At 45.1% G+C, this 23,664-nt stretch overlaps 1 protein-coding gene across 4 annotated transcripts; it reads right to left on the bottom strand.

The window, feature by feature from the left end:
• Positions 1 to 867: 867 nt before the first annotated feature.
• ZNF746 (zinc finger protein 746) lies at positions 868 to 23,274 on the bottom strand. Of its 4 annotated transcripts, none has more exons than XM_080932259.1 (7): positions 23,063 to 23,274; positions 20,096 to 20,395; positions 19,888 to 19,969; positions 18,968 to 19,081; positions 5,657 to 5,848; positions 4,931 to 5,056; positions 868 to 3,536 (listed from the first exon to the last, which is right to left on the bottom strand). In XM_080932259.1, the coding sequence occupies exons 1-7, from the start codon at positions 23,084 to 23,086 to the stop codon at positions 2,428 to 2,430; spliced, it is 1,947 nt and encodes a 648-aa protein (XP_080788385.1). In that variant the 5' UTR covers positions 23,087 to 23,274; the 3' UTR covers positions 868 to 2,427. The 4 variants fall into 4 exon arrangements, with proteins under 4 accessions (XP_080788385.1, XP_080788386.1, XP_080788388.1 ...); XM_080932260.1 differs by having other exon boundaries at positions 868 to 3,533; XM_080932262.1 differs by lacking the exon at positions 4,931 to 5,056.
• Between the last annotated feature and the right edge of the window lie 390 nt (positions 23,275 to 23,664).

Here is a 23,664-nt window from a genome sequence, read left to right as displayed (position 1 = left end):
CCTTTATTAGAGAGCCATGCCATGCTCTGCTTCTTAAGTCTTTCATCGAGAGAGTCGGGATACATGCAGGAGTGGAGGGGCTGGGGTAGAGCAAGGACACAGTGAACTGGGTAGGACTCCTTGCTGGCTTCCAAATACTGTAGACATCTAGTGAGGGAGATGGTCAGAAGTGAAGGAAGGTGTCAAGTTGGCAAGATGTTAGGAACTGTCATGACTTTCCATCATGGGCCTGGTGGAACCTTCCCTACTGTCTCATTCTTACACCCTTCATGAAAACAGTATAAAATAAATGGAAAAAGTTTTACACATCTTTATTCTTAATTATGTATATCTGTGTGGTAGTGCTTGTGCTCATGAGTACAGTACAGGTGTATTTAGAGGCCAGGGCCATTAGATCCACTGGAGCTAGAATTACAGGTTTGTACACAGCATAACACAGGTGCTAAGACTTGAACTTGGGTCCTCTGCAAGAGTAGCACATGCTCTTACCCGCTGAGCCATCTCTCTAGCCCCCCAAATATTTTTTCTTTACCTTAAAAATTATGAGCATGATGATTAGCCCATGGATGGGAGTGTGAGCAGGATGCAGCTAGAGGTACTGCTTGCTACCTGCCTGGGCAAGGAAGGGATAACTTACACCCATTTTCCTGATGTCCTATTGTTTTCTCAAGAATTTATCTTCCTAAATACCATCTCAAACTCAATTATGTAAACCTTGTTTATTGTCTGTTGGCAAAGAAATTTAGTATGCTTTGATTTTCTCTCCAAAAACCAGTTTATCTTTAGGAAGCCAAGCTTTTCCTGAAATCATCCACCCCTTATTCTTACAAAGTGGCCAAGCACTATGGGGGTTGAGAAATGGCTTCCTGGAGGAGGTGTTAGAAGCAGCAGGAAAAGTGATGAATGTCTAAGAATGAAATCCATGAAACAGCCTTGGTGCTGGTTAGATTTTATTTTAACAGGATGTTTTCTGTTCATTTGTTTTTCAAAATATCAGTTATATCAATATTAGAAGTGTAAACAGGTACAAAATATACAGTACATAGAAACAATTTTCTTAACTAGTCTATTTCTAATAAAAGTATGCAGGAAGGAAGGAGCTGAATGGGCACCATGGTCTCTGCTCTCTTCAGGGAGTCATTACCCATTTGGGCAGGAGGACCAGTGGCTGCTTTAACAGAATGGGAATGGCTATGTGTGGTGGGGACAGCACTGTTATGACAGAACCTTGGACCTAGCTCTAAATCCACTGTGAAGATACCCCAGGCAGGCCTGACAGCCATTTACCCAGTTACCTGGCAATTCAACTACCTCCTGCATGTTTAGTGATGTGTAAGCACACACACGGGGGTGGGGTAAGGAGTGTCCAGCTTGAGCTGCTGAGGCAGGAGTTCTGTCTTGATCTGATCCATGCATGTGGGACAAATCTTTTTAAGAGGGCAAGATCTCAAAAAAACTTTCCATTGTTCTAGAACTGGGTATCAGCTACTGTTCTTCCCAGCTCTTAGAACACACAGTACTCAATGGAGAGAGGCTGTGCTCCCTTTAAGTGCTTTATTTCCTCTTCTCTAGAAAGAACTGCCTGTCTATCTGCTTTCCAATGTCATGGTTAATGGTGGAGTGAGATGCGAGGTGGAAACAGTGAGACCATTTTGAAAATGAACATACTACACAATGGGCAGCCAACAGAAGCATCTATGGGTAATGGATATAGCCCAAGTGGGTGGCCCTGGCTTTCTGTGATTTCATGTTTGAGGGCTAAACACCCTTCATATCTAACACTACTATAGCTCCATATGATTCTTCTTAGCCAGGCCCAGGAGTCATTACTACAGTGGAAGTTACCACCTTGGACAGGTACCACAGATGGCTCAAAACAGGAAAAAGTTCAGGCCTTGACTTAAAGGGTCTTTTCAAAGGTAAGGGCTGCTTTTAGTAGGGTTCTTACTGCTGAGTGGAAGCTGTCAGTTTAGGCCCCAGCATGCCTGGATAGAACTGGAACTCACCCTGCTGTAGGACTGCGTGGTCCATACGTGGGAGTGCCTTTGCCTGCTTCTTACATTGACCATCTTTCCAACACTGGTAAGACAAGGTGAACACACAACCTGTGAAAGCCACACCTCAAAAATGAACTGGTGGTTGCTACTGTTTTCCAGCTTTTCCCTCAAGAATTAAAGAGAAAAAACAAAAAAATGGGTAATTAAATTACTTAAGATCCTATTAAGGTGTCCAGTTTCACAGTCGGAATTCTACTTTCAGGTGGAGGCTGCACTGATAGTCTTTCTTTCCAGTGATCAGTTCAGCAACATGGAAATTTGGTTCTCTGCCATGTCTCCCTTTTTGCTTCTGAGCTTTCAGGCCATCCTGCTCTCTGTACTCAGGACTGTACATTCGTGGCCTGCAGGGGCCACAGGAGGGCTGGGACCCTCACAGGTCTCCACTACCATCATTGGGTCCCAGGACACTTAGGCCACAAGTCCAGTCAGTCACAAGGTCTGTGGAGGCCATGGGTCCTTTGGCTGCAGGGCTCTTGAAGGGATCAGGAGGAGCTGGCAGTGGTGGGAGTGGCTGACTGTGTGTGGGTGCCTTGGCCACTGCAGGGTGGTTGCGCTGGTGCTTGCGGAGGTGGTCTTTGCGGATGAAGCTCTTCCCACACACTGTGCAAGTGAAGGGCCGCACGCCTGTGTGCGTTCGGTAGTGGTCGATGAGTTTAGAACGCTCTGTGAACCGCTTCTCGCACTCGGTGCAGGGGAAGGGCCTCTCACCAGTGTGTAGCATGCGGTGGCGGATTAGGTGTGCAGGGCGTGTGAAGCAGCGGCCACACTCCCCACACCTCAGAGCACTGCTGTCCCGTGCACTGCTCCCACCTCCGCTGCTGCCTCCGCCCCCACCCCCACCCCCAGTAGTGGTGGAAGCTGCCCCAGTGCTCGCCCCATCGGACAGTCCGCAGCTGCGCTGGTGTGCACTCAGGCTCACCTGCAGCTGGAAGCTCTTTCCGCATGTGGCACACGTGAAGGGCCTGCCTCCGGGTGGGGCTGCCGGGTGCTTCTTCAGCCCGGGTTTATGGCCAAAGCCTTTTGTCCGGCCAGGGTATTTGCAGGGATCATTGAAAGGTCTAGGGGCCTGGCTGGGGTCCAAGATAACCTCTCCATTGTCTGGAGATGAGAAAGGAAGCCCCTCGGGCACCGTCCTCGGGTTCAGGCCCACTGGAGGTTTACACCGGAAATTCCAGCCCCACCTGACTCCGCCAAAGAGCCAATCCCCGGCAGGAGCCTCCTCCTGTGCTATGGCAGGACTGAGCTCACCAATGTCCCTCTCTGGCCGAGTGGGCTCCCGCAGGCCCAGCACTGGGTCCTGGCTGGGGAAGGAACTGCCTTGACTTTCCCAGGCTCCTTCCTGGACAGGGCTGGGGAAGAATCTTGTGGCTTGGCCTGGTGCAAACAAAGTCCCATGAGCCTCCAGGTCCGTGGGATGTACAGGTGTGGCCACCACCTCCTCTTCCTGGACTTCTGTTTTGATAACGATTTTTACATCTGCTGAGAAAGAAAGTAGGACAGAGATCATTCTGGGCATTCTTAAAGGACAAAATGGATCAGACACCTTCATCTGCAAACTTAGCCCCATGGAGGACCATCTTGGGACCCCAATATCATAATTAAATGAGCATCCCGTCCTGGGTTAGGCTAGCCAAAAGCTTCACCTGGCCTGGTGACTTCTTCACAGTAAATGTAGCCCTCAAGTTTGGTCCCCAGATTCTGTTTTCTCTTTCTTTGGCTATTAAAGTAAATTATGAATTTATTCTAAAAAAAAGATTTTGAGTGTGGTGGTCATGTACTAAAAATAAGGCAGAAACACAGCCTTGCCCTCTGAGGTGTCTGGAACTCTGTACAGCTGTCAGGCACATTCTTAGCCACATCTTTATTGTGAATGTTCAACTTCATGGGACTGCAAGATTAGCCAGGACAACACATGGGCATACCATTTGGTTGGTACACAGTAACTGTAGTTATCTGATGACCAAAATGTTATTGAGCAAGTAGAAATGTTTGACTTTATATAAATTTATTGAATTTCAACTCCAAGGCCTGATAACAGGGCTCTTGGTGTTTTAGCATATTTGGAAGTGGGAGTGGCAAAAGATGACAGTAATTTTTATTAAGGTAACATAACTGGCTTTCAAACTAGAGAACATGAACACAAGAATGTGAAAGTTGATCTTCCCAACTCTGGCTTCTGCTGTCTTTAACAGTACTGATATCTAGGAAGTGGTTTTATCTCTGTCTGTCTGCATCTGTGCCTGGAAGCCACAGGTTGCCCGGGGGGTGGGGAAGGCCTGTCATCTAAGAAATCAGCTTATTTGAAAAGACTGACTAACTACTCAGAAAGAACTATAGGGAGAATCTGTTTTAAGCAATACCTGTCAATAATAAAGACTATGGCCAATGAGCTGAGGCAGGAAATAGAAGGCGGAACTCTGTCAGGAAGAGAGAGGATTCTGGGAAATAGAGGGAAGTAAACCAGCTTTGTACCTGAACTTGTTAGAATAAAGGGAAATTCACCCTGGATTTGGACTCATGAAGGTGAGGTGAGGTAACTAACCATGTGGAAGGCATGGAACAGCTTGACTGGGTTAAATCAGTTATGAGCTAGCTAGTCAGGGAGTGAGCCAAAGCTTGTGGCCTGGACATTTTTAATAATTAGTCTCGCAATTGTCATTTCGGGAGCAAGGGCTGGGAGGAGAAAATAGATTTATTTTTTTTACAAGTGACTGTCTGAAAGGCTGTTCAAATCAGTGAGTTCTGTAGGAGACAGAGAGTAGAAGGCACAGAGAGCCATAGGTAAGTGTGTGCTGGCTGAGGGATGGGACAGTTCACCAGTAAGAACAGAGTGCCACCCAGGTGTTCACTCTCCTCTCCTGACACTCCTGTACCTTCTGTGGATGCGGCTGTGCTGAGCTTCAGTGTCCCATCTGAGCATGCTGAAGAGGGGTGATGGGGAGGGAGATCTGCTTGCCAGGAAGTGGGTGGGATGGTGGTTGAAAAGTTGGAATGGACACCTGTAAGGAAGAGAAATTGCAGCCTGTGGGTTAGGGGAAGGACAAGGACATGTGAGAATAGTGAACAGGAAAGCGGAGGGAGGTGAGGGCAGGGCAGTGAATCCCTGGAAGCCCCCAGTGAACTGTTCTGAATGGCCATGTGCCTTGGTCTCTCTGAAGCCAGTGTGTTTTGTTCCCTTCTCTGAATCACTGGAAAGTCAGACATTATAAATTCCCTCACTTTTCTCCAATAAGAGTTGAGCCTATGCCTCAAGGTAGGTCTGAAAAACTTGTCAGGCCAGATTTTCTTCTTTTTAAAAATGACTTATTTTTATTTTATACTCATAGGTGTTTTGCTTGCACATATATCTGCATGCATTGTACCCTCAGAGGTCAGAAAAGGGTCAGATCACCTTCTGACAGTTAACTGCCATGTGGGTGCTAGGAACTGAACCTGTGTCCTAGAAAGAGTAGCCAGCACTCTTAACTACTAAGCCATCTGTGCAGCCCCTGGGCTATATTTTCTGAAAGCTCACAGTTTCTCATTCGCTCTTAGGCACTTTTCCAAACCCTACCCTCAGTCCCTAAAACTCAGTCTGCTCTCCTGCCTCAGGAACTTACCAGAGGTAGCATCTGTAGAGATGTCTCCTGCTCCAGAGTCCAATTGGCTGAGGCCCCACGGCTCTTCCCCAATATCAGGCTGTCCAGCTGCCCAGGCTTCCACACCCAGAGCCTGCTGCTCCTGCAGCTGGAGCTCCCCCTCTTGCTTGATCTGCATCAGGAGGTCGGGGGCAGGAACTGGTGCTCCAGAGCCTAGGAAAAGGAGAGCACATGAGCCCCTTGGGCCCTTGGGGACAATCCTTAAGGTCTAACAGTACAAGAAAGCCATGGCAGCGGATTCCTGGGTTGGTGAGAAGCCAATGTGTTCAGGTTTAGGGATGGACCAAGAGCACTCCTAGCTACCCTGGAATCCTGCCCTCACTCAGGAATATCAGCTTGAACTCAGCCCTATCTTATCAGCTCCATTCTTGTACATTCTTAAACATGCATTTAAAAGAAAGTACTGAGGTAAAGGAAAGCAATTCAGTTAGCAGATACAGTGAGGAGCTGAGAATGTAGTTCAAGGAGCCCCTGGTTTAATCCCCAGCACTGCATAAAACAGGTATGGCATATCCAGGTAACCCAGCACTTGGGAGGTAGAGGTAGATGGGTTAGAAGTTTAAGATAATTCTTAGCTACACAGAAACTTTGAAGCCAGCCTGGGATACATACCTGTGTGTGTGTGGTGTGTGTATGTGTAATCATCAGAATGGATGGTAAATGGCCCAGAAAGTTCTTGACAGATTAATAACAAAGTTGCTGCAATCATCTTAGTGGATGTTAACAGTGGCATTTGGAACTTCTGTTTGGGGCAAATGGCAGCCAGACATGGAGAGAACCAGAGAACTCACCCTAGTATTAGCATCTGAAATATTGGGAAAAACACAAAGGTTTTTTGTTTTGTTTTATTTTGTTTTGTCTTTTGAGACAGGGTTTCTCTGTAGCCCTGGCTGTCCTGGAACTCCCTCTGTAGACCAGGTTGGCCTGTAATTCACAGAGATGCACCTGCCTCTGCCTCCTGAGTGCTGGGATTGAAGGCATGCACCACCACCGCCAAGCAAAGTATAGCTTCAAACTAATTAAAAGTAATAATAGTCCGAAGTGGGAGGACTATAAATAATCCTCAGAGGACGAGTGGGATAATGCAAAAGAGACAGGAATAAGACTGACATCAAAAGAACACAGAAGAGGATTCAAAGAGTGGCCCAAGTTAGCAACCTGTCTGGACCAGTCATACCCTACAGAATGGCGCAGTTCACCAATATCTCCACAAGTATTCCAGTAGCAAAATTAGAAAAGAATGAGCTGGGGTGGAGAGATGACTCAGCACTTCAGAGCACTGGCTGCTCAGATCTAGAGCTAGGTTCCATTCCCAGCATCCACATGGTGGCTCACAACCACCTGTAATGATAGTTGCAGGAAATCCAACACCCTTTTCTGGTTTCTGAGGGCACCAGACATACAACTAATAAACAGTCATGTATGCAGAAAGAACACACATACACATAAAAAGATAACAGAAAGCTAAATATAAACTAGAAATTCCATGTAGGAAGATATATATGTATCCAAGGGCTTAAGGGAAAACCTGAAACATAAATTAGAAGATGGTGTCTGGATGTTAGAGCTGATGAAGAAATCAAAGTGTGTGGGCTGGAGTGACAGAGGCACATACATGGAATTTTATAGTTTTGCATTTTTACAGTAGAAAAGACAGGATGAAAATGAATGGGCTAATCAGGTAATGCAAAGTATCACAAAAGAAGCAATAATAACAACAAAGTGTTTATGTATTTGTTTGTTTATAGATAGGGTTTCACTTTGTAGCTGTCCTGGAACTCACTCTGTAGACCAGGCTAGCCTAAAAACAAAAGCCTTTAAAGAACAGAAGGAAATCACACCTCTAATTTCCAATTCTTGCAGGCAGTGGGAGGGGATCACCTCGGCACATAGTTGAGGTCAGCCTGGACAACAGTTTGACCCTGTCTCAAAATAAGAATTGAGGGGGGAAAATAAAAACACAAAAGGCTGGGGACATAGCTCAGTGGCAAAAGCACTTGCCTAGCATGTGTGAACTCTGGGTTTAATCCCCAATTTGAGAGAAGGAGGGAGGGAAAAAGAGAGAGGGAGAGATATTTATAGACTGGAATTAGTATTTTAGTATAAGGGAAAATAATGCAAAGAACAAAAGATTAATTTACTGAAAAGAATATTAAGCCAGTTCAACTCTAGTAAAATCCTAGGAGTAGGGAGAGAGAGCATCTATAACCAGCCTTAGAAGGAAAACAAAAGGAGTAAGTGGACTTGGAAGAAGCTGAGATTTAAGGAACATACTGTGACGGGTATTCTAAATTTGAAATGTCGGAGGCAATAGACAAATTCCTAAAACGTTACATTTCTAAAACTGACCAAAAAAGGAACAGAATACCCAAATAATCTTATAAGTAAAAAAATAAATCTGTTGTCTAAATCTTTTCACAAAGAAAATCTGAGACCCAAATGGCTTCAATGTTGCCTTCTGAATACCCAGAGAAGATCATTCCAACATCAAGCAGACTTTTTGACCCAATAATATTAGAGGCCACATAATGGCTTATATCTTTAATACTAAAATAAAGAGAAGGAAGTGTGCAAAGGAAAATTACAGTCAAACTCAAGAACAAAGATAGACTTAACAGTTTTGGAACAAACAACATAATCTATAATGTACACAAATGATCATGACACAATAAGGTTTATTCCAAGATTGCAAGGTTAGCTCAACTTTAGAAAATAATGTCACTTACTGTATTAGTAATCTAAAGGAAGCAAACAAAAACTGTATCATCTTAACAGATGCCAGAGCCAACAATAAATCCATTCTATACAACTGTCGTCCCTACTGTTGAATGTGCTAAACCCCTAGCTACTCATAACTGTAGGATTTATTTAGTGGCAATCTCAATATGGGAAGTCCAAAGCAGTTTCTTTGAAATCATGAATAACCAGAGTGCAGACTCTCATGTCTATTAGTATGTCTCTATCACTAGGGTTCCTGTTATCTCTGTATCATTAGGGTTCCTGTTATCTCTGTATCATTAGGGTTCCTGTTATCTCTATATCATTAGGGTTCCTGTTATCTCTGTATCACTAGGGTTCCTGTTATCTCTGTATCACTAGGGTTCCTGTTATCTCTGTATCTCTAGGGTTCCTGTTATCTCTGTATCACTAGGGTTCCTGTTATCTCTGTATCACTAGGGTTCCTGTTATCTCTGTATCATTAGGGTTCCTGTTATCTCTGTATCTCTAGGGTTCCTGTTATCTCTGTATCACTAGGGTTCCTGTTATCTCTGTATCATTAGGGTGCCCTTTTCTACTGAAGGATTTTCTGGGATTTCTTAACAGAATTTAAAAAAAAAAAAAAAAAAAAAAACAAGCCATTATGGATTTGAAAACAAAAGCCAGCACATCTGTATTAATAGTGTGATTAATTTCTCAGAAAACCTGAGAATAGATAATAATTTAAAAAGTTATTAGTATTAATGAGAATTTTAGTAAGGTTTCTATATAGAAATGTCAACAAATGCTTTTTTAATACACTATTAGTGTTCTGAGGTGCTGATGAACTGCTATTTTTCTTCTGGGTCATAGATCTTAGCCTCACTGGCTTTCCTCCTTTCTTTCTCTGGTTAAGTTATTTTCTTCTGTGATAGAAGGATTTAGCTTTCATCTGTGGACAAGGTCAATGTTTATAATGACCCTAGTATCCTGGGCTGGAGCCTGCTCCTATCAGGGAAGTTGAGGGTCTGTTTCTGGAGGTGGCCAGAGGCCCAGGCTATATGGTAGTCTAGCTCCTGATCCTTACCTCTTTGGTATGTGAGTTACTTTACACTTATCAGAGACTGGAATTGAAAACAGCACATTCACAGAGTTCCTGCTGCGTGGGAAGGGTGTTTTCTGCCCCTACTCTCCACAAATCAGCAATAAACAAAAAACTACCAGTTAAAACAAGATACCATTGAGCTCAGCAATTAGGAAAAAAACAAAAACAAACAAAAGTACAAAGAACTATAACTAAGTCAAGACCTTTTGGGCATAAAATTATAAAACTTCAAAGAGAAATATCTTTGTAGGCCAAACAAGGACTGCAGATCATCAAGGATAACGTGACCCAATGAGAGTGAAGTGTCAATCAATTTCAAAACCCCATTTACATTTTTCATGGTATGTGATTAGGTAGAGAAAGTTTACAATAGTAAAGGAAAAAAACCAAAATGCTAGCTCATAAGAAAGTACCACAGTCCCTTCTGTTCAGCACAAAGCCTAATCCTGCTGGGTTAAGGACGTGAACATGTAAAGCAAAGTTTAACACTTACAGTGGAAATGTAAGACTTTATGATCTGGAGACTGGGAACCATTTCTTGATTGAAGACACAAAGAAAGTTCACTCACACAGGAAAGACTACCGAATCCAGAAGCATCTGTGCTTTTCACTACAGCGCTGAGCACATCACTCAGAGGTAGACACTTCCTATTATATACGTGACCCTGGAGCTCCATCTCCAGCATACAGAATAGTCAGCAAGCCACCCACAACTAGAGAAGGTATCAGCACACACACAAAGATTCGTATTAAGAAATTTCTTAATTACAAATAATTAAGAAAAAGACAAATAGAAGAACAGTCCACAAGCCAACATGGCACACAATCCTTCATCTCATGTACATTCAAAACCACTTCACTCCCACCTGATGGTCAGAAGTGAAAAGAACCTTTCAAAAGAGGCAGGAGAGGAATCCTAGGTCTTGCTGGTAACCTACTTCAGAACACTTTGACATCACCTGTTAAAGTCAAGTTCCTGGGTCATTGCCAGGTCTATACTAGAGAAACCTTTGCAAATGTCTAAGAATTTTCACAGCAGTATGTCTTTAAAGCAGAACAACCAAACCAAAATCCACAGTTCACCCAAATAACCCAAAACTTAGAAAAAAAATTGCAAATACTCCCTAGCAGTAAAAGAAATAAGTATGTGTTAGTCATAAAACTACAGAGTGAAAAAACTATTGTTTTGGTTTTTTTAATCAACACTGGGCTCAAGCACAGATGTCAAACGAGAAAAGCAAACCTAAGAAGGAAATCTGCACCATTCATAAAAATGTTGAAAACCAGGTAAAACCAAACAACATGTTACGGTAATAAACAGAGTAAATAACAATGTAAGGGAAGGCAGGGAACAATCTGCTGTTTCTAATTTCTGTTTGTTTATAAGAAGGAAAGGGCTGGGACTTGGAAGGTTCTGATGGTGCTCATTTCTCATGCTGGATGTTTGACATCCAAGTGTTGGTTTCACTCTAGCCACTTCATCAACCTTGTTCCTGAGTATTCTCTTACACATGTGTGATGCAGAGAAACACAAAACCATACTCTTGTTAAAGAACAGAAACAACCTTCAATGTTTGATAATAACACCATCTACAATAAAAACTTCAGGGTAGATGGGATAGAGTAAAGCTGATCTTTGCTACTTTGTGGGTTCTTTCTTTCACCCTTAATTCCCCTCTCCTATACCCTCTCTCTCCCACAGTTTCATCCCATAAGAGAGAAAGAAGGGGGAAGAGATAGAGATCCTTAAATCTAATTTCTTGTTTCTTTGAGCACAACTAACAAAGTGCAAATAACCCTCTGTCCCTGGATGACCAATACCCACCAACCTCACCTCTCAGGGCCCTAGCATTTATATACCCTCTGAATTCCCCAGAATTCCTGAGTTCCCAAAATTAAAAAACATCACACAATTGCAGAAAGTGTCTGCAGTGGGAAAACCACACCTCTGCTAGAGCATGAGGCAAATCATAGTCAGCTGCTGTGGACAATCTGAAGCAGCCCCATATCCCCACACTTGGGATTAAAATGAAAACATTTTCATAATATTTGTGTTTTTTAAAAAATGAAAATTACTGAATTCTCACAATGGAGTACTTGCCAACCACATATGTTGTAGGTTCCCACACAAGTGTACAAGAACTACCCAAAACTTTCAGCTAGATATAAGAAGGAAATGTGTGTGTATACATTTGTACATGGTTGAAGTGGAAACTTCTTGTTTCTTTGGAAATTGGTTATGCCAAACTGATGTTTTGCTGGGGCACATAGGTGAAAGGATGTAAGGGGAGGTGCTGATACTAAGGCCTAGTTCCCTAATTGGTTCTTAGATTTGTCAATAAAAAGGCTGGGAGCCAATTGCTGAGCAGAAGGTGCAAGTGGGATTTCCAGGTCCCAGGGGGGAAAAGGCAAATGCAAGGGAGGAGAGGGTTTTTTCTGCCATACTTTGGAAAGAGAAGAAAGCAGCTGTCATGTAAGGTCTTGGGGCAGCTAGGGCCTTCAGCCTCTGCTATGGGCAGGGGCTGAGGAGGTTGGTGGGGGCTAGCTGATACAAGCCACCAGGTTTAGGACAGGAGGAGAAATAATTGATGAGGCTGGCCTTTCTAGGCAGGAGATTCTGCTCCCAGCAATTGTGCTTAGTTGGCAAGTTCTTAAATAATAAAGCTGTCTGTCCTTTATCTGCTGACTCTAGGGCCTTGGGAGTGGGCTGGTGGAGTGGTCGACTCCCAGAGTATAAGGTGGGTAAAAAGAGGCCAGGTTGGGGCTGACAGCTAAGCCGCTGAGAAGAGCTGGTAGATTCAGGGCTAAGGCGGTAGTGTGTTTTAAAAACTACATACAATGAAAGGATGCTTTGCTGTAGCACACACATGAAAGGACTCATGAAGAAGGAATATAAATATGACCTCACAGACAGTGAAGCACTGGTTTGTTTTGTTCTGCCTCGATATTCTTTGCTAACCCTTGCTAAGGACACACATGTACTGGTTCGCCTTACATGATAACAATATTGTGAGAAACTTGCCCACTCATGAGGGTCCTGTGGCAGTTGCCACTTCAGCAGCCTCACCTTAGGCTGGTTGGTGAGCCTGGTGGTTTCTTTAGGATTGAACAGTCCTGGCAGATTCATGTGTGGTGACTGCCAAGTAGACTGGACTACAGTTGATTGATACTTGGTGTTTCGCTACTGGACTGAACTGCTGATATCCTGACAACAAAGATTGGACTCACCCCCAAAGAACTATTTCTGAACAAACAGGTCTTCTTCCTCTATGTCCTAATATCTTTTCCTCTGGTGGGTAGTAGGCTAGGAGAGGCAGAATGCTTATTAAAATAGGTTGAAAATTTTACGCCTACATATGGTACCAAAGGTAGCACTCAGGACCTGATGCATATTAGGCAAGAGCTCTATCACTGAGTTACATCCCCACCCAGCTTTTGTTGTTTTGAGACAGCACTACACTATGGATTCTCAAATTTCTGATCCTCCTGCCTCTGTCTCCTGAATGTCATGATTATAGGTATGCACAGCTATGCCATTAAAACTGTATTTTATTAGGGTTATATACTAAATCACTGATTTAATAGGACAGCCTAAACATCTTTTTAAAAGATTTTAAAATTATCTATATGGTATGTGTCTGTGGGTATGTACATGAGTATAGGTGCCCTTAGACTATGGCACCTACAGAAGCACCAGGTCCCCTGAAGCTGGAATAACAGATGATTGTGAGCTATCTGACATGGGTGCTGGGAACAGAACTTGGGTCTTTTGGAAGAGCAGCAAATGGTCTTAAATGCTGGTTTTCTCCTTTTGAAGATACTTTGTTTTTGAGACAGGGTCTCACTGGATAGTCTTGGCTGGCCTGGAACTTGCAATGTAGACCACCAGACTGGCCTCAAACTAGATCTATCTGCCTCTGCCTTCCAAATGCTGGGTTTAAAGGCATGTATGTTTTACCATGTCGAGTCCTTTAGAAGATACTTTAAAAGAAAATTCCTAGCCAGGTTTGGTGACACACACCTGTAATCCTGAGACTCAGTAGGCAGGGATTCAGATGTGAGGTAACCAAGGAAATGAAAGTAGTTATCTTGACACTATGTCTATGGTTTAAATGTTGCTTTGTGGGTGAACATTCTAAAACTGCAGTTAGGTTATTCACACTGCATTAAAACTAAGGGGAGGTGGAGTTTCCCAATTTGCCACATATGTGAACTAATAAAAGGGTCTGTATTATCCAAGGACCCAGGCTTCAAAATAGTGTCGTCGATGTGGTTTTGATGATCTCTTTAGTGAGATTTTTAAAAAGATCATGGGAAGAAATGCCCTAGAAGGTGCTCCAGTGTACCATGATTTGGGAAGGGAAAAGGTTACCTTTCCCCATAAATATGCTACTTAACTTCATAATATTCATATAACCTCTTACAAAAACAAGTGCAAGATATTGTTCAGATACCTACCCCTGGGTCAGCTCTAAAGTGCACCATGTCTTTGCTTCACTTTGCTAAGTAAATCATTGCTTAAACTGAGCCCCTCTGCTCAATTCTTTCCTGTAAGACAAGAACCCAAGCAATTTCTACCAAGGTAACAGCACTTTACAGACAAGGCAAGGTAAGCCTGTGTCAAAATGACAGTAAATAGATGAATTTTACAGGAGGCTGGGGCACATACAGCTCAGCAATAGAATGCTAGCCCATCGTGAACAAGGCCCTGTTTGATCTTCAGTGCTGAAGACAAAACAGTCAACTTCATAAAATCACAATGCATATGGACATTCTAGAAGTATATCAGCGGCAAGGAGGTCTGTTTTACAAGATCTTAGCCAAAATGCCAGAGCAGAAAAACAATGTTATACAATTTAAAAAAAGAATATACAAGTCCCTGGGTTTTAGACGTAGGGCTGCCAAAAGGGCTACCCATGAGTTTGTTCTTTTTAAAGGATCTAAAAATCAAAGGGTGTCTGAACAGATGACTCATCACACCTAAAGGGAGCAGCATTTTTTTAAGAGCCTGAACTGAATCAAAGCATACTACACGTATACCTGTTACAACAAAATTAAGTCTTAAAGAAAATTCTCACTTAATCACCTAAGAAATTATCAATAATGAATCTTTCTGTGGACAAAAAAAGCTCAGAGTTGTAATGATGGCAATTCTCTATAGTTAAATTATAAAGTAAGTGAATATAATTCATCTATAGATTACATGAAGAACTTAGAGATTCCAATATGCATACTGAAGAGTAAAGATCCGAGAATAGCATAGAACAGGTTAAGTTGCAAGCAGGTCAGGTTTGATACACGGGTATTAAGGCTGTGAGGCAGCTGAAAAGTGTGGCCTTGGTAGTGACAGACAAACAGCAACAAATAGAACAAAGAGCCTGGGAGAGCCTCATGTATGTGCAGAAACTGCTTCAAACTGGAGGTGACATTACACTTGTGAAGACAGAAGTATTTACTAATAGGTTTTCAGCCAGGGTCTCATATATTTTAAGCTGGTCTCCAGTTAGTATTTTAGACATTTATTATTACTGTGTATGTGTTTGAGTGCCAGTGCCCAGATGTATCGAGGTCAGAGGTTAACTTCCTGAGTTAGTTCTCTCCTACTATGGCTATTAGTTTTGGTGGTAAGTCCTTCTCCAACTTGCTTTGTAGTCAAGGATGATCTTAAGTTTCTGATTTTCATACCTCCAATCCCCAGTGGGCTAGAGGTGTGTGCCACTATACCCAGTGGAAAAAATTTTAATTCTCTTTTGCAGCCTATATAAATATTAATTTTAGAAGGATTAAAGAATTAAAAGTTTAAAAATAAAACCTTTAAAATATGGATTTAAAAAATACAGTATGGACTAGTGAGATGGGTGAAAGAGTGTCAGCTGCCTACAAGCTGTCCTGACCTCCATGTGTGCAAACACATAATACACATCTCTAAAGTTAAAGTGTAATCTAAAAATAGATTTAAAAGAGCTGCAGAGATGGTTCAACTGTTAAGAGCACTTGTTTTTGGAGAGGAACCAGGGTCAGTTCCCAGCATCATACAGTGGCTCCCTACAATCTGCCAAGTGCAGTTCTAGGGTGTACGTGGTGCCCTTTTCTAGCCTCTGTGAGGACTGCAAACACATGATACACCTTTATAAATGCAGATAAAACATATACATAAAGTAAAAATCTTTTCAAGAAAAAGTATTTAAGACAGTATCTTTCTCTGCTTCCTGTCTGCTCTGAGGTAAGCAGACTTTTTTCCCCTCTATATATGATATGGTATATGATATGATATGGTATTCTGTTGAAGACTTAGAAATTAAACTGAGATACCATTTCTTCCCTGTCTCACTGGGAAATGTTTCTTAGGAAGCGGGAAAGGACATCAGAAACACATTTTACAGTGCTGATGGTAGAAACTTCTGTTAGCTCTGGGAGAGCAGTGGTACTGGCGGAGGTGGAGACTCTTTGAACATAGGGAGGCACCTTGGGTCTGCCCCAGAGAAACATCAGTATGCCGACGCAAAGATAGGCTTATGGCCATGCTGGTTGTAGCAGTAAAAAAACAGACATTACTAGAAAAAACAAAAATTGAAAAAACTACAACAGTTGTTCTTTCTTCTCCTCTATTGTTATTGCTGTTGATCTGTTTTGATAAGAATCTTACTATGTAGTCCCAGGTGACTTGAAACTTGCTATGTCATCTAGGTGGCCTTGAACTCAGCAATTCCAATTGCCTTAGCCTCCAAAACACCAGCATGTATTACTACATATGGATTTTTCTTTGATCATGTGTGAGAGGGGATTTCAGTATTGTACTCCTAACTGGTCAAGAGTTTCCTGTGTTCCAAATGCTGAGATTACAGGCATGTCTTACACCCAGCTATATAGTTGTTTTTCAAATATCAGTCACCTGTTGAAAAGTCTAGACCAGGTGCACCAGGCTTCACCTTCAACCCCAGGACTGAGGCTATGGCAGGAAGGCCTGCACTGAAATAGCAGGTCTGTCTCCCACAGCAGCAACACCCTAATGAATTAGTAGACAAATGTGAAATAAAGAGTAAGGAAAAGACAATGACGTTGATGTTGACTTTCAAAAACACAAGAGCAATGGAGGGCAAGTGGTTACTGCATGAGGAATGGGGCTGAGTCTACAAAGGTAATTAACAGTACCAGAGACACATCTTAAAAGATGGGACTGAGTATACACTCAATACCACTTTCTGAATTCCTACTGTTATGAAATATTCTGAGTCTCGAACTAACATGTGAACAAAATACATACTCTTTTATCTTTGAAATTTATAAATGGGAGGGAGGACATGTGTATAATGAAAAGATAAATACAAAAGTACCAGGAACAAAGATAGAGAATAGACTTGGGGTGGGAGGGCTGCAATGTCACATAGGATGGCTGAGGAAAGTCCTATTCAAAGGCTTGCTATAGTGGTCCTGAAGAAGGGCAGCCCAAGGATTTGGGACAAGCAGCCCCAAATGCTAGACAAATAAAGGACAGTGGGACCAGAGCAAAAAGACCTGAAAATGGGAGGATGGCTGGGCTATGGAAATCAGGTGGAAAGTTAGGAAGTGTATTTTAAGGGGATCTCTGCTGGGTCCAAGCAGACTGTAGGGGCTAAGGATAGGACCAAAGATGGCAACCATCTGAGCAAGGGACTGAGGTTTGGAAGGAGTCTAGATATCTCACTGGGAGGACTAGGGAGAGAGAAGGTGTGTGTGTGTGTGTGAATAGAGGACTAGAGAACTTGGGTTTTTGGCTTACAGTTGGATAGATGGAGAAGACAGGGACAATGAGGGAAGAATGGGTTTCAAAGAGAGGTTACCAGATTGCCTTGGATGTACTGGCCATAGCTATGGGGTATGGGAAATTCAGGCCAAAGTAAATGGTGGGGCACTCAGCTAGGCAAAGGTACCGAGACATAAACTGCTATGAAGAAGAAAGGGACTGTGAGGATAAAGGCACACCATTTTGGAAAGGTCTCAATGCTACAGAAACAGCAAGAGAAGGGCAATAGGGGTGGAGCAGGAATCTAGGAGAGGGAGGTGTCCTGTGTATCCAAAGACATAACTTCAGGAAGCAGTGCTGATTGGGTGTGTCCCTGGAATCCCTGTGTTGGAAACTTAAGTCTCTTGATCTCTGTTACTGGTATTATAGGCAAAGCCTTTGGAAACAATCAGGATTAGATGAAGTCATAAATATGGGATCCCCTTAATAACTTGAGTGGCTTTTAACAAGGGGTAGGAAGACTTGCTGTTCGCAAATGGAATATTCTTTGTTGAGTTCAGCAAGAAGGATCTCACTAGGTATGGTCCTTTGACCTCGACTCTCCAGTTTCCAGGTAGGGTATAATGACCCAGTCTGTGGTATTCAGTAGTAACAGAAAATGGATTAAGATAGTGAGGATGGTGACAAACTCATAATGAGGAAGAAACACCCAGATAAAAGAGATGACTTGGAGAATACATGCTCTCTCTGGAGCCTGAATGGAGGCCAGAGAGGTGAGGCCATCTTGGGAGGGGTAAAGGAAGGGGATGTCTGAGAAGGTAGTATAGGGCAGAGCTTAGGGCAGTAAGGAAGGATGTCCTTAGACTAGAGTTGGTTAGATAAGCAGAGCTACAGACACAAAACAGCCACAGTAGGAGCTGGAGGGCCATAACAATGTTATTCTGGAACTGCTGTGCAGACCAGGCTGGACTCGAACTCACAGAACTCTGCCTGCCTCTGCCTCCTGAGTGACGGATCAAAGGCACACACCACTGCCACCTGGCAGATTTATTTTATCTTCTGTGTGTGAATGTTCACTCCTATATATGTATGTATACCACATGTGTGCCTGATGCCTAAGGATGTCACAAGGTTCTTAGCTCTAGACTTCTTTCCACCCTTGCCTAACTTACATGAAACACACATGTACAATACATGGGAGTTAATCCACAGGAAGTCTGAATGGTAGTGTCAAGGACACAAGCCCAAGGACAGACAAGGGATGAGGCAGAGGCTGAGCAGAGATAGTGTCTGTCCCTGCAGCACCTCACCTTCCTAAACATGTAGAGGTACTGACTGGCTCCAGGAAAACCTGAGGCACTGTTCTGTATTCCCATCCAGCCGAAATAAATGCCTGTCTAATTACACTAGTCCATATAGCTTGCCAGTGGGTTCGAAACTCCCATTGTGTTTAAGGTTGGAAGACTTCTTGCACAGTTTGAATAAGCTTGTCTTCTACTTTCTCTCACTCCCTCTTCTCTCAACCTCTAATTCTATGCCCCTGCTTCTGGGTTTGCTATCAGTGTCCAAGATGGAAATTACTAGTTTCTACAACATAGCTGAGCAACTCAGTTATGACTCAACCATGGAAGATTTAAATTTGAAACTCTGTCTCTCTAGAAGGAAAGTTGCACCACCCCTGGACCTTTTACTCTTATGTGTTCACTTGGTCACTCGGTGTGTCCCTGACCTTTTCCCGACCCTTCACCTGGACTTGGGTCCACAGGAACTTCCGGGACCTTGGGGCCAGTGCGACGCCAGGTGCATGGCTCCTTGCCTTGTTCAATCTGGGAGAGGACCTCAGGTTTGGAGATGGCATAGTCTGAGGAAAGACAGGAGGTTAATCTTGCCACATTCTCATCAGATCTGGGACAGGCATTTGTAAAATCACTAAAAGCCTAGAAACTAAACGTCTTGACTGGTGCAGAACAGCAGTTCTCAATGGTAGACATTCTGTTCAAAGTCTCTGAACAGTCTTGTGTAGAACCCAGAGGGTGGGAAAGGTGCTACCGTGCGTTCGACAACGAAAGTGAAAGACCCATCCCTACTAGTCATCTGTCCTCAGAGCTTGTGATGCTGGACAAGGCCACATTAAGCAGCAGCATGTCTGCAAAGCAGAATCCCACCAAATACTCTTGGCCAGGAAGGAAGACTTAAGAAGAGGGTCTTTCAGAACAGTAGCTCCATGAACAGGGCAGCAGAGCTTTGGGGTAGAGAAAGAACATTTGTTTTGAGAGGCAAGGTCTATTCTCACAGAACCAGTGCTATGTCACATAAAAGCCACCCAATCCATGGTAAGAGAACAATTTCTTTGCTAAAGTGGAGCTGATTAAAAATACACTGCAGAGCTGCCAGCACACCTGCATTCCAGTCTCAGCCAGAATGGAGATGTCAATACTCTTGGCCTAGAGAAGACAGAGGCCATTGCTTTCCTCAGTCTGCTACTCTGTCAAGCAGAAGGGAATATCCAACTCTACCTCACAACATGAGGAGGGAAGGTGGGGGAAGAAGAGTCTCCTTGCTCAAATTATCTAAGAATGTGCACACAACTGACATGAAAACAACCATATCACCAGAGGTCTGGGAACTCCTAAAATCCCACCTTACAGAGGTGTGTGTTAGCCTTACCCAGGGAGACCAGTGTCTCGTAGTTGCCTCTCATCACATGCTTGTAGAGCTCCTTCTGCCAGTCCTCCAGCTTGCCCCACTCCTGATGAGAAAAATACAGTCATCAAAGGTCAGAGGCACCTGAAACCACAGTGTCACACTTGCTCACCCATATACTTTCATGCATGGACCCTCACAGGCTCACCCCCCCAGGGCTTCCAAAAGCTACCTTGGGGACCTCGCCCTTGCTGCCAGGGGGAAGCCGCAGAATCCAGAAGTTTCGGTTGCGTAGCAGATTCTCCACATTCTCCAGCCGCCGCTGCAGCAGCCCGTACTCCTGCAGCAGGGTCCCCAGCACGGCCCACTTGCCCTCCAGCTGGTTGCTGAACTCCACGGCTGTCTTCTCACAGTCCGCCAGCTTCTTCTCTGCCATCCCAGTTCGACCTTCTAGAGAGAGCAGTCGAGCAGCCTGTGATTCAATCTTCCTCTCCATGGCCTGAATTGTAGCTGCCATTGTCCACGGAGAAATCTTTGAGAAAGAAGAGAACCAGCCTCATTCTTTGCAAGGCTGCACTGAACCTTCAAGACCCTAGGCGTAGGGGAGCCAACCTGGGATTGGGGAGCCCATGTATGGGGGAAGTCTCCTAGATCATGCAGCAGGTCCTGCCTTAGTGACAGCCTCTTTGAGTCTAACAGAACTAGCCAGAGTCTGGCAGGTGCCTTGCCTCTAGAGCCCAAAGCACACTGTATAGATCCCTATCTTGGTGCTTTCCACCCCAGTCAGTCATTTCCTCATGTTGCTGTACTGAGCATCTCTTCTGGTGGACACTGTGTCTTTTCACAGCACAGTGCTAAACACATGATAAACACACAGTACGATTCTGCAAACATAAATAGTGACTCGGCATTGCTGGGTGTTTTAGTGGAGAAATGATACACTGCAGATTTACTAGGCCCCAGACTGCACTCCTGTCACAATCGCACGGGAACTGCATGATGATGACCCAGCAAAACCCTAGCTGCTTCAACTGAGAGGCACAAACAAGGGGTTGCTCAACTGCTTTAAGGAAAAAAAAAAGCATCTCATGTCCCTACTTAACAGATAAGCTCAATAGCTAAATCCCTCTCCTCTAGGACAATCTGATTTGGTCCTTTCTTAACTGCCCCTCCCCCATGAGCTAAAATTACCATTATTGCCAATTTTTACCAATCAAAAAACAGAATATTTTGCTTGTTTTTGTGATGAAGTCTCATATAGTCTTGGCTGACCTAGACTTTGCTAGGTAGCAATAGGATGGCCTTGAACCCTTGGTTTTCCTTGCCTTCATCACCCAAGTTCTGGGGTGACAAGCGTGTTACTATGTCTGGCACTTTGTACCACCAGATCTTCTTGTAAGGTAGGACTCATTCTCAGACATGAGCTGTCCTGAGATCAGGGATAAACTATAATCTGGTGAGGAAGGCAGAGAGACAGTCATACTTGTGTATGCAACAACCATTACAAGACTGATGTGTCCCTGTTGTTGGGAGTGGCATAGAGGCTTTGGTGACCACCCACTGGGGATCAACACATCTGGTAGGGAGAGCTCCTCTATGTACATCTGAGGTGATCCTGGCATGGGCGCCATTTCTGGTTAGTGCCAGCAGGTGGATGTTTCTTATATCCTAGAAGATATTCTTGAACAAAAAAGGTTGGTGAATATTTACAAAAAAAACCCCAAAAAACCAAGTTCTAGAAACTAGTATGGACTCATCTCAGTTGTTGAGAACCAGAAAGTGGGAAGACATGAGAAAATGATGACGAGAGAGCTTGACCAGAGGCAGAACAGCTTGCCTGGCTGGTGCTTAAGTTTCTCAAGCTGTACAGGAGGAGGGACACTGGGCTGACTAGGGCCTTTCAGTGGGTCTCAGAAGGTGGGTTCTGACCAGCAGAGCTGTTAGAGGCAACAAGTGCCATAGGAGGACACCTCTGGTCTCTAACTCCTCAGGACCAGCCCTGACCCGGATTACCCCACACTCTGTTTCAGGTGTACCCTTGTGCACCCATCCCTCTGCTGCAATCTCTGTGTTACACAAAAAGACATCTGTCTTGTTGATGTCATTCTTGTTTAACGTCTTTTACAATGAGGTCCATGGGTATTGGAAGTGTCTAGTTGGAAGTAGGGGCTGTGTTCTGCTGAAGCCTAGCACCTTGCTAACTTAAAGGGAAGGTAGAATAGTCAACTGCCAAATAGCCAGGGAAGCCAAAACTCTGAGCCAGAGAGGAGCCACTGGTCTAAGAGGATGGCAAATCCTTCAACTCTTTCCTACCCACATGACAAAGTCCAGGTCTTCCCAGCCCCTTCCAACTCTGCAGCCTCATATCCAAAACAGTATCTCCAAGCGTGTGGACCACTCTTGAACTGTCCTGTGTCTGTATCTTGCTTTTCTTTGCCCAAGCTCTAGAAACGTAGCTAACTTAACTCACAGAAGCACAGATTACCTGGCCAAGCAGGAGGAGCACCAGTCTGCTTAGCACCTGCATCGAACCTCGCTTCCACCAGGTTGCTACGACCTCTTTCTGTTCGACCATATGGCTACTCGTCTGCCTGGACTGCTTTCCTTGTTACAGTCATTGAACTGTGAGCACTGTCTTCCCACACTTTTCTCGCTGAGATTCTTGGCAAGTTAACTTCGTTGGGCCTTCAGCTTTTCTTTTGTATGAAATAATAACTACAATAGTTACTACCCCACAGGTTTGCAGTGCAGACAAAAATCGTGCCTAAACCAGTGCAGCGCCAGCTTGGCTGGACAAATACGAGCAGTCATCGCGTGCCGCCTGGGGAGGGTTGGGCACATAGTGGGTGCTCACTGTCTACAGAATCGATGTCGGATACCTCCCAGGTGCCACCAGGCCGCTGGGGGGAGCTGGGGGAGGGAAGCACCGGCCCGGCGCTGAGGAAGAAGCCCGGCCCGGGGACGCGCAGACCGGGAACTTGGCGCGGGTCGGCCTCCCGGGCGCGGACGGCCGTTCCCTGCGCTCGGCTCCACCCGGTCCGGTAGGCCCTGGCGGACCTCGCGGCCGCTTGCCGCAGCCACAGGACCCGCAGGCCTGGTCTGGCCCGGAAGCCCTCTTGGGGCCTGTGGCACAGTGTGCTGGGCCCCGGCCTTCCGGGGCCCCGAGGCCGCGCGGGCCAAGCGCGCGGGCCGCCCTTACCGGAGCCGCGGCCGCCTCGGCCATGGCCCTGCGCTGCTGTCCTGCCCGGCGCGGAGGAAGTCGACGCCGCGGCGCGCGGCCCCACGCAGGCCCGGCCGCCGGGTCCTCTCCGCCCGCAGCGTCTCCCGGGCCCGCCGCTTCCTTCCCCGCCGCGCTCCTCGCAGGCCGGCCTGCTGCCGCTCCGCCCGCAGCCGCACCGCCGCCGTCAGCGCCCGGCCGCTCCACACTGCATCCTGGGAGCCGGCGCCGCGGCCAGGCCAACGAAGGCCCGTGAGGCTTCCTGGAGGCAGCGCGGCGGCACAGCTCCACCTGCAGCTCGAGCGGCGAACGGCAGCATCCGCACCCGCCTGCCGCTGCTGGCCCCGCCCCCTCACGAGGCCCCGCCCCGGCCCGACCTCCAACCACGCCCCCGCGTCGCCCCGCCCCCTGCGTCGCCAGTGCTTACCAGAAGTGTCCACGCACCGGTGGCTACCTGGTTTGGCGATGTAAAACTTGGGCGTATGGCCTCGGCAGGCAGTGCGCATCCCCGGTACGGTCACTTCCTCAGCTGGCCAGCTATAGCAGCCTATCTTTGCCTTGAAATGGAATGAATACTTCCAACA

This window comes from Micromys minutus, assembly GCF_963924665.1.
Source record: "Micromys minutus genome assembly, chromosome: 18".
NCBI lineage: Eukaryota > Metazoa > Chordata > Mammalia > Rodentia > Muridae > Micromys > Micromys minutus.
This window is presented reverse-complemented; position numbering and strand designations above follow the sequence as displayed.